This window comes from Phocoena phocoena, chromosome 19 (genome assembly GCF_963924675.1).
Source record: "Phocoena phocoena chromosome 19, mPhoPho1.1, whole genome shotgun sequence".
In the NCBI taxonomy this organism is placed as follows: domain Eukaryota; kingdom Metazoa; phylum Chordata; class Mammalia; order Artiodactyla; family Phocoenidae; genus Phocoena; species Phocoena phocoena.
Window position 1 is genome coordinate 22,451,044 of NC_089237.1, and position 10,845 is coordinate 22,461,888.

General features: G+C 54.5%; 1 protein-coding gene across 2 annotated transcripts; it reads right to left on the minus strand.

Moving 5' to 3' along the window:
• Positions 1 to 365: 365 nt before the first annotated feature.
• COPZ2 (COPI coat complex subunit zeta 2) lies at positions 366 to 10,208 on the minus strand. 2 transcript variants are annotated; one of them, XM_065897025.1, is made up of 9 exons: positions 10,109 to 10,208; positions 8,998 to 9,072; positions 7,402 to 7,483; positions 6,639 to 6,730; positions 6,153 to 6,208; positions 5,385 to 5,462; positions 3,280 to 3,331; positions 2,658 to 2,696; positions 366 to 709 (listed from the first exon to the last, which is right to left on the minus strand). In XM_065897025.1, the coding sequence occupies exons 1-9, from the start codon at positions 10,178 to 10,180 to the stop codon at positions 662 to 664; spliced, it is 594 nt and encodes a 197-aa protein (XP_065753097.1). In that variant the 5' UTR covers positions 10,181 to 10,208; the 3' UTR covers positions 366 to 661. The 2 variants fall into 2 exon arrangements, with proteins under 2 accessions (XP_065753097.1, XP_065753096.1); XM_065897024.1 differs by lacking the exon at positions 10,109 to 10,208 and adding an exon at positions 9,793 to 9,908.
• Positions 10,209 to 10,845: the final 637 nt, after the last annotated feature.

Consider the following 10,845-nt stretch of genomic DNA (forward strand, 5'->3'; position numbering starts at 1 on the left):
TGGAGGCTGAGAATGGAAAAAGCGAGGTGAAGAATCCCATCGGGGCCACCATGTGTGTACCATCTTTTGCTCTCCTTTCCCCCGCAAATGCACCATTCCTCCCATTATGACTCTTTTACCCTGCCACACAATCATACCCAACCCTCCACACCACATATAGGGCCCCAGTATCAGTGTCGCACCCCCTCACTGTGTTTAATTGTCTCCTCTCCCTTGACCCACCCCTCTCCCCAGTCACACAACCACAAGGATACACCCTGGAACTGGGCATCCAGGAGATGAGCCCCCCACAGTGCAGAAGCCCTTATCAGAACACACACACACACACACACACACACTTCCCAGGTCAAGAGAGAAAGAGACCATTGGCAGGAGACAAAAGCCGGTTTATTTGGGCTCTGGGGCCAGGGATGCCTAAGGTCTGAGTTAAGGCAGCTCAGCTGGTTCTGAAGGCCCAAAGAGCAGGCCAGGACAGTGAGAAGGGGTGACTCAGTGTTGAAGCCAAACCTCTGCATCTCAGAGTCCCTGGCCGGAGTCCTCGGGAGTCAGTTCTGGGAAGGCCTGGGGATATAGAGGGGTCTCTGGTGTCCCCTGGGGTCTTTGTGCTTTTGCCAGGATTGGGGGAATGGTCTGGGGGCAGGGAGCCTTGAATGCACAGCCTTCACTTCAGTAACGACCATTTAATTTGTTCCTTGGCAGACTGAAGAACCTGGGTGGGGTGGGGGTGTGCAAGGTTGAGAGAATTACTGGGGAGGAATGACAAGTACATTAACACTGCAATGAGACGGGAGAGGGGGCAGTCTATAGCCTCTCTCTATGCGTCCCTATAATCCCCGGTCACTAGGTGGCAGCAGCTCATCTCTGCCTGCCTTAAGTGGGGCCGGGCCGTCAAGATGGGAAGAGCAGCCGTAACTGGCTGCAGCCAACAACCAGCCCAGGCCAGAGCCTGCCCAGCTCTCCGCTCCGGCATCTGCAGCCCTGGGTGTGGCAGCAGCCCTGACTCCCCACCCCATGCCATTCAAGCTCCCGCCCACAGTGCCACGTCCAGGCAGAGACAGGCCCAGGCCTGACACTTCCTGTGCCCAGACACCTCAGCAAACCCCTAGCTCTGGCTCTGGCTGGCAGTAGGTCCTCAACACCCCACCCCAACCCGCTGCTGATGTGGTACAGCTGGCAAAGGGCCCCTGGGCAGACTCTGCTGAGGGTCACCTGCACTCAGATGTGTTCACTCTAACATCCTGAGGAAACCGCCTCAGCCCCATGTTTACACAGATCCATACGACTGTGCACACACCATGCCAACATGGTGGGGACCCCAGGTATGTCCCTCAGGTTGTCCCTCCAGCCATCAAGCCTCATGCCCTTTCGAAGAAGGTCAATCCCACACTGTATGTCCCTTCCTCCTGCCCACTCCCCCTCCTTTCTTAGGGACAGCCTGGCCCTGGAGTTTTCCTGCTTCTCTCGGCAAAAATCTTTCTCCTCATTTCACCTCCCATTCACTACCTGCAACTTCCTCAGTTTTTTTACTCAAGAATTCCATTAAAAGTGCTGTGCCTTCATTCTTTCCCCCTTTGGAAAACAGGATCTATGCCAAGAGCTCTCCATGCATTAGCTCATCTAATTCTCTATGATAACTCTATGAGGAGTGTCCTGTGATTATGTGAGGCCCAGAGAAGTTGAGTAACTTGCCCTAGGTCACCCAGCTTGTAGGTGATAAGGCACAACATACATCCTGGGATGACTCACACCAGCACTTCTGTTCTTATCTGCTCTGCTCCTTAACCTCTTTAGCCCTGAAAATTGCCACGCGGCTGCATTCATCTCAGCAGGGTAGGAGGAGGCATTGGGAACTGGGAAGAGGGAGAGGCAGTGTGAGCACGAAGGGCAGTCACAGGAAAGTGGGCACCACACCTGGGGCCCCACATGGGATGGTACAGGCCCATCTGAGCTTGGGCCATTACAGCAGGAGGTAGTTAGTGGCAGGGCAGGAAGCTCCATAAAAGCAGAATTAGTCCGGGCAGACAGACCTGCGGGCAGACAGAATGGAGGTCAAGCTTGACAAGCAGGAAGTTTGCACAGCTGGGAAACCAGTCAAGCCACAGATCCAGAAACCTCACCCCTGCCCCACATGCACTTCCAGATAGGACAGGGGTAGACTTTTCCATAGTCAGGTCACTCGGGGACATGGTGGCAAGTGGTGAGAATTAGATCCCATCATGGATTTAAGGGTCCCTTAATCTCAGCGTGGACCCTAAACAGCAGGGGTGAGGGTTTGGAGGAAAACTCTATTTGGTATCCTTTCTAGGTTGGGGGAAGCATCAGAGGCCTAAGCGCCCAGATTGCTTTGGGGAACAAGTGACCCAGCCACCTCCAGGGTGGGCAGGTCATCCTGGGTTTTGATCCAACTATACCAAGCCAGGAAGGAGATAAGGTGAACTGCTAGGAAGGTGTCCATCATTTATTAATACCCAGCTCCACGTCACCTAGGGGACCCTGGAAGCCTCCACTGACTGTCTCCAAGAGATGGCCTGACACTGTCATCCCTTCCCTCCTGCACCCCTGACTTCTCAGCCTTGATAGCCCCACTGGGTCCCCCTAGGATGCTCTGCTCTCCTCCCACCAACCTTTTCTGGCCAAGGCAGATGGAGGGGACCTACCTGGGTCACACTGTGCTCAGTTAAGCCGCTGTCATCCGCCTGCACGGAAGCAGAGTCAGGGTGGTCAGGCCAGGGCGAGGGTGTTGGGTGAAGAAAGAGGCGAGGGAAAGGGGCTTGGGGGTAGTGGCGGTGAACAGATGCAGTGATCAGGGGATCTAGAGCTGCACGTGTATACCACTTAGTGGAAGTCCTAGAGCTTCTTGTTTGGCACAAGGTGGGTGAGAGAGTGAGGGGGAATAACAATGAGAGGAAAGGTTTCATCCAGACATGAGAAGCCAAACTGGGCAGGGGGGTTCTATCTATACACCCCCAAGGCCAAGGCAGCCACCAGGTGTCTCTGTGAGGATTTATTTCCCCAGTCTACTTCCCACTGGGGAGGATGGTGAGGTGTTTGTGATTCTACAGGGGGAGAGGACAGAGATATCTTTTACTAATTGACACTCCTCTAAACTGCTGCTCCCCCAACAAGTGCATCAACCCAGTGGTTGCTTCTGCTAGAGGAGCTTGGGTTCCCACCATCGGGGTTCTGGCAGCCCAGATACAGGGAGGACAGGAGGTGGAGAGGATGGGAAGGGCAGCCTGGAGGAGATGGGGGTGAGGGGGGATGCAGGATGACTCTTACCCTAAAATTCACTTTCTGGATCACTTGCTGGGGGTCACTCTCCAGAATCACACTACAAGATGACAGAAAAAAAAAAAAAAAACCAAAATCAAGATGACAGAAAAACCAAGAGGAAAATCAGCCACATGCTTCCCTCTGCCTCTGCTCCCTGCTAAGCCCTTCCCTTCCCTGCCGTATGCTACATTCCCCCTCCAAGGCACCTTCCTGCTGATACTCAAGCCAGAACTCTCCCTCACCACGGAGCACCCTCAGCTCTGATTCTCCCACACTTCATCATCACTGGGCAAACACTTAGAGATCAGGTGAGGGCAGTCCAGTCTAGAACAATCAGGTTGTCAAAAGCAGGGACTCAAAAACTGAGACCTCTAGAAAGTTCACTTTACCTCTGGGTCTAGGGGTGGATTCAGATGCAGGGAAGGAAGAGAGGCCCCCCACCCCCGGGGTCCCTATCTCGTTTCACTATTATTTTATGCCACAGGGTCATGCCATACACAAAAGAAATGGAACTCCAAAAAATCAGAATCTACAGACCCAGTTATGGAGGCTTTCCTCGGCTAGTTGACACTCTTTCATGATGCCCTGGGGGCGTTCTGAAGCCATGTGTGGGTGTGTGCAGGGGTGAGAGCCAGTCACTGTGGGAAGGTTAGGGCCCATGGGGACTGAGTGACTGCTCCTTTTCACCCAGTGAGTCTCCTCCAGGGCAGAAGGAAGTGAACAAACATTTCTTGAGAGCCTCTCCCAGGCCCATCACAGGGGCACTTGCAGCCCCAGATTTCTCACCAGGGGTCCTTTGGACAGAGCAACCTAGGCCAAGGCTCCAGTTCAGGTGTTGCCTCCGCTGACACTTCCCTGATTTTCACTGGAGGGAAACCGTGAGCCCCTCAGGGGGCAGAAACTGGGCCTTCTAGGGGCACAGACCGGAAGCTGATAAAGCTTACACCCTCCCTTGTGAAGGTCCTTCCAAGGCCCTGCACCTCATTTTGTATTTGTAGTTGTGTGTGTGTGTATGTGTGTGTGCTTTGCTTTCCTTAAAGACAGTCTACCAAGTTGTATATACAAATTGTATATTCCACAAAACCTGGTTTTATTCCCCTCAGTCTTGGGTCCTAGCAATTAGCACAAAGCCTTGCAGCAGCAGCAGCAGACAGTCAAGAGCTATAGAGGAAAGGAGGGAGGAAGGAGGGAGGAAGGAGGGAGGAAGCCCACAGGACCCATTCCCAGAGTACCTCCCAGAGCCCCTGTCCCCCAGCAGGGTGGTACAGTGCTGTGGAAAGAGCACAATCTCTGGAAACATGCACGTGTTTTAGATCTTGGCCCTGCCCCTCCCTAGCCATGTGATCTTGGGGACTTGAATATCTGAGCCTCTGTTTCCTCATCTATTAAATGGATGGAATGACAGAGGCCCGTGGATGTCTTTCAGGTGATCCGTTTCCATTACCCTTTGCCCCAGAGCCAGACCTTCTTTTTTTCCCTGAATATTGCGCCACCCCCATGGAAATTCACTAACCAACCCTTTTCCTAAGAGTTCCCACCCTCCTAAGACTATAATCTTATGCCAATAGTAGGAAACATTTATTGAAGGAAAACCATGAGCTTCACTTGCGTCACCTTATTTAATCCCACACCCTTTGAGGCAGTTCCCTTACTGTCTCCATTTGAAAGATGGAGAAAGTAAGGAAAGTAAGTAACTGGCCCAGGTCACGCGTCTAGCTGGTGTTGGCATGAACCTCTGAGAGCAGGAGGTGTGGCAGCAGCAGGGCCTGAAGGAAGTCTTCCCAGGAAGGGGCAAGTATCTGTGCTGCCTGCTTCTCCTGGGCACTGGAAATCAAACCGTCGCCCCAAACCCTGCCTAGTCAACAGTCAGCCATAGTTGGACTTCAGATTACTTTCTTGTGTGCTTCTCTTTGGCTAACACTGAAGTCAACCTCCATCCTCATGAGTGGGGTAGGGGGGATGGGACACTGGGAATATGCTGGGGGAAGGGAGGGAGAAGTTGGCCAGAGAGCCAACAGTATGCTGGGTGCAACCTAGAGCTGATGACTTTCAAGGGCACCTCCCGCTGTGAGTGTTCCTGACCAGCCCCTCTTCCCTCCCCTCCTCCTCACCCGCCATCCACAATCTCGTCTAGCACCAGAAAGGCTCCGTCCATGTTCTCCAGCAACCAGCGCTTCTCCACGTTCTTCCTGAAGGCAGACACAGCTCTGGAACCTCCCCATGGCCAGGAGAAGCCGGGTCCCTGCCTAGGTGAGGCGGACCCGCTCTCTCCAAAGATTGCCTTATTTCCCACCGCCAATCCCCCGCACAAGCACAGGGAAGGAGAGTGTCAAGGGCAGTGAGGGCAGCACCTGGGCAAGGGATCCCTGCCCAGAGTACGGGTCTGCTTCCTTAAGCTCCCCTTGCCCACCGCCCTCACACTTTGAGCAGGGACCCTGTGCCCACCCTTAAGCATTTCATAGCACTTCAGGTGCTATAGCCTTACTGTAGTTAATCCTGTCGACTGTGAACATTTATCTTTGGGTTATCTGCATTTGGTTTACCCAGGCCTCGTTCACTGGGGTAGATACCAGATCACTGAATGGGGGTGGAGGGAAAATCACCCTGAGCTTCAAGTCAAAAGACCTGAGTTTGAATCTCTGCTCTGATATAAATAGCTTGTAACCTCAGGCAAATCACTTAGTTTCTCTAGACCTCATTTTCTGGCCATACCATTGCTTGATCAGGTAAAGGGCAGGGTCCTTGCAGAAGGATGCTCTGGCTCCAGCCTTAGTCTTGTGGGGACTTCAGGAGAAAAGAGCAGGGAGGAAGGGTCCCGCCTCTGTGATGTACCAAGGTCTGGGGGATAGGAGCCTTGGAGGATAGAGGACCTCACTCACCTTAACACATGGTTCAGGGACTCAAACAGGCAGGTAAGAACAGACATGAGCATCAGCTGGGGGTGGGCAGATAATGGGAGGAGAAAAACGAGAGAGCTTGAGGTTAAGAAGGCTAAAAGGAAACCTCAGAGCCTGACTGTGTGGGCAGCTGTCCCTCTTCAGAGAGGACATGGCTGGAGCCTGACTGCAGTTTGACCTGAGAGGGCCCCTCCCCTCCCCATGTTTGGGTTGGAAGCACTGGAGTGCCTGCTGTGGGACACTGAGTACATCCTTCTCCAGTGATGTTTAAGACACAGAGGCCTCTGAGGACTCCATTTCTGGTACCCAAGGAATCTAAGGAACATCATGGATATGCACTGTTCCAGAAAGAACCATTCTGGCTGCTCCCAGTTCCCCAGAGTCTAGAAGGAGGGGTACCAATGGTGAGCCTCCCAGCTTCTACCCCAGAATCCAAGCCTCCTTGTCACTCCAACCTCCTGAATTCACCTCGTTCTCGTAGGATGAGCCCACCACATACAGGAAGAGGTCAGTGCTGCTCTTGTAGACGATGGTCATGCCCCCGAAAAATGCAATCTCACCTAGAAGAGCAGGGGGGGTCTCAGTTCTGGTCACCTCTGCTTGGCCCCTCCTCCCCGTCTCCAGCTCTGCGCCTCTTGCCCTATTTCCTTCTTCCCCTTCCAGAGAACCCTTGCAAAGGAAATTCCCTGGCGGTCCAGTGGTTAGGACTCCGCACTTTCACTGCCAAGGGCCCGGGTTCAATCCCTGGTCAGGGAATTAAGATCCCACAAGCTGTGAGGCCAAACAAACAAAGAACCCTTGCAAAGACTAGCACCCTTGAAAAGACACGCACTAGGGACACTACTATTAGGCTATTCTGTGTCCCTCCCCCCACCCTCTACTCCATTCCCATCACTTGACTGCCTCATTCTAAGAAGTCAACAAACCTGGGTCAAGGCTGACCTTTCGCCCACCATACGCAATGCCTAAGACCAGCCCCAGGCTAGTGCGGGCCCCTTCCACTGAGAGAAGTCCAGGCATGCCGTAGGCAGGAAGAGGGGGGTTGAGAGGGAGGGGAGTGAAGGCTCACGGGAAGAAGAGAGAAGAGAACAGCTGGGAAGGAGAGGAAAAAGCACCTCTGAAGAAAAGGGAATGGCCTGTGGGTGTGTGAGGCCGACGGGGACAGATGTGTCCAGATGAAGATGACGGTGTGCATCTGAAAGTTCTGCACGAGCAAGAGGCGGACACTTACTATCAGTCCGGCTGGTCTTGTTGAAGACATTTTTCTCGAAGGCCATCTGCTCCTTCATGGAGGGGAATGTGTCGTCGTAATACTAGGTGAAAGGGAAGGAGAAAAGGTGACAGCTGTTCCACAGAGCTTCCTCCCTGGATGGGTGGCAGGGAATGGTGGGTGCTGGCCAAGCGGGACCCTGCTGCCGTGCCCCATCTTCTCTTGACCGCCCTCTAGGCCTGTCTGCTCGCTGTTTCCCCATAAACACAAATTCTGAGCAAATAGAGGAATTTTGAGGCCTTCTCGTGGAGTCCTGTCCTGATTTCTTGAAGGCCTTTGTACATTCCGCAGATATGCAGTGTTTTAAAGACTGCGGTGGTCACTAGGCCACACTGTTTCTACACTAACCTGAGTCTACAGGAAAGAAGGCAGAGCCAGGGACCCTTTAACACAATACTATCACAACAGCTACTTTATTATCCACATTATATGGATGTGGAAACTGAGGCGTGAAGTCAGGTAACTTCCCTAACATCTCACAGTTGTAAGGGACAGAGCTGGGATTGAACACCAACAATGGTCTGACTTCAGACAGGGTTACGCTGAAGATGAAATATCTAAGGGGAAGTTCCTGGCACACACTGCCTAATTAAGTCAATGCTGTTTTGTTTGGGTTTGATGAGACTCTCTCTCTGACTCAGTTCCTGCCTCTGAACATGGATGTGATCTGCTGGGAGGAGGCCCTGGAACTTCTGGTTGCCGAGACACCTCTGACCAGCTGCAGCAAGAGATGGTCAGCTCAGCTTTCAATTTTCTGAATGTGGATTTTGCCACTTAGTACCCCATCTGCAGGCAAATTAGCAGTCTCCCTGCTGGCCACTGCGGTGGTGAACAAGCTCATTTCAATGTCATGAAGTCAAAAAGTTTCAACCCATACAAACGAAAAATCTATAATGCATTTTGTAGCTAGTTTAGGTGCCATAGTCCTACTATAGTTAACCGTGTTGATGGGAGACATTTATTTTTGGATTATTCTAGTTTGGTTTATCCTGGCCATGTTCACTAGCATAGATACCAGATAGTTGAATAGTTGGTGCAGTGAAAACCACCCTCCTGGGCTTCAGGTCAAAATACCTGAGTTTGGATCTGTGTTCGGATATTACTACCTGTGACCACAGGCAACCCTTTTAGCTTCTCTAGACTGCATTTTCCTCATTTGTGAAATGAAAGAATTGGATTATATAGTCTCTAAAATCTTGTCTGGTTCTAAATCCTTAGTGTTTACCAAGCTGTAGAATAAAAGTGGAGGTTACTTGTTCAGAATTTGGGGACTAGGACTCCGGGGTCCCAGGCCAGTGGAAAAGATGGTGAGAAGACATTTTAGGGAACATTTTAGAAACAGAGGAGACAGCCCCACCCCCTTTCAGGGGCCAGCAGTCTGACAAGGTAGGAGGATGGACAGAATGGCCTTTGGAGGAGTCTCAGCTGAGGTGCTCTGAGTCGCAGAGCCCACAGTGGGGTCCCTCCTGCCAGGAGAGGCAGCTTGGTGGGGACTTCTGTTCTTGGGCCTGTGGCACAGTGTCTTCAGGGGGCCCTCCGGTGAGGGTGGGAGGTTACCTTGGCCAGCAGGCGGTGTCCGTCATTATCTAGGATGAAGACAGCCTTGATGATGTAGAGGGAAGGTTCCTGCAACTGACACGGGGCGGGGTGCGGGGGGAGAGCTCCGTTGGCCCCTAATTCAGGGTAGACCTCCTGTCATTGGCTCTACGGGACCTTCTGGTCCCAAGAGTCAATCCTCAGGCTCCAGCGACCCCAACCCCAAAGGTCCACAGCTGGTTCCGGCTCAACCCTGTGCCACATGGGCCACTCGGGTGCCCGCTCCCCTCCCAGGCAGATGGTCCACTGCAGGCCCCGGGTGGGCGCTGTGCCCACTGGGTGCGGAAGGTCCGTCCGGGTCCAAGTTCTGTCATGCACTGACTGCTCCAGAGCCCGAGTCGGAGTGTATCACAGAACCTGGGCCTGGGGGACAGCGGCGCCGAGCCTCCTCCTCCAGCGGCCAGCGGCCGAGGCTGGACCCGCGCTCTCCGCGCGCCCCCAGCCCCCGGCCCGTCGGACTCCAGAAGCACGCACGTCAGCCCGAGGCCCGGGGCGGCCCCGCGGCTCCCTAACCCTCCGGGAGAATCGCAATCCAGCCCCGCCGAGCCGTGCCCCCGCCCGCGCCGACTGCTCCAGAACTTCGTCCAAGCGGACGCCAGACCGGCCTCCTCCCAAGTCCGCGCGGAGGAACTTTTCTGCCTGCGCGGGCGCCGCTCCTCCCCGGCCGGTCCGGGCGGCACCAAGTTCCCCAGCGCCCACCGGGCGACTTGTGAGCTGGCGCCGCCCGCTCGGCCCCCGGTGCCGCCCGCTCCGTACCCGCAGCCCCGCGGGCTCCCGGCCTCGGGCGGGCGGCACCGGGCCCCCGGCCGGGGCGGCTGCGGCCCCCTCCCCCGGGTGCGGACGTGGCCAGGCCTCCGGCCGCTGCATTCCGCTCGCCGCCTCGCGCTGACAGCGCCGCCCCACCCCGCCCCGCGCCCCCCGGGGCCGCCGCCCGCTCCTCCCCGGCAGCCGCCGGCCTCGCGTCCGCCCCTCTCTGCCCGTCTGCGCGTGTCCTTCCTTTCCCCGCGGCCCTTCCCTCCTCGTCCTCCCTCCTCTCCTCTCCGTTCCCGCCCTCTCCGCTTTGCGCCCACACCCCAGCGCTCCTTCCCCCACCTCTCCTTCCCCTCGCCCTCCTCGTCTCCTCAAAGCCCACAGCTCCCCGCATCCTCCGTTTGTCCCAGGACCGGCCCCTCTTTCCCCTCCTGCCTTCTCTCTGACTTGTGGGTTTGCTTTGCACCGACGTCCGCAGGCTGTCCTGAGGCCAGCAGAAAACACAGGCAAAGTCCAGTTTGTCTTTTGACTCCTGGTAGGTACCGTTGGGACAAATATATCAGGTCATCCTTTGGGTCTCAGAGACAGGTTCTAGCAGTGGGAGCAGATGAGGGCAGCTCTTAGAGAGACCCCTCTGCATAGAAGAGTTTCTCCCACTCCTCTCACGCGACTTGGGTTAGGGAGCCATGGCGCCCGGACGCCGTGGCAGAAGTCTCCCAAGACACAGACACGACATAATCTGAACCAGGACAGATGCCTAGCAGCACAAAGGCTTCACCAGTGAATGGCATCAGGCTTTGCCACGCTTTGGTTCCTTTGGCCTAAGTACACCAGAGGACAAGCTTTAGCTTCGGCGTCCTCAAGGCCAGCGGGAAATTCACACTCCAACGGTACAGAGTTTACAGTACTTATCCATTTACTTATCACAATACCAGGCATGCATTTTACACTTAACACTTTTCACGTACATTATCTGATATAACTTACACCTGTGAGGTAGGTGTTCTCATCCCCATTTTAAGCAAAGGGAGACTCAGAGTTTGTGTGATCTTTCAAGAT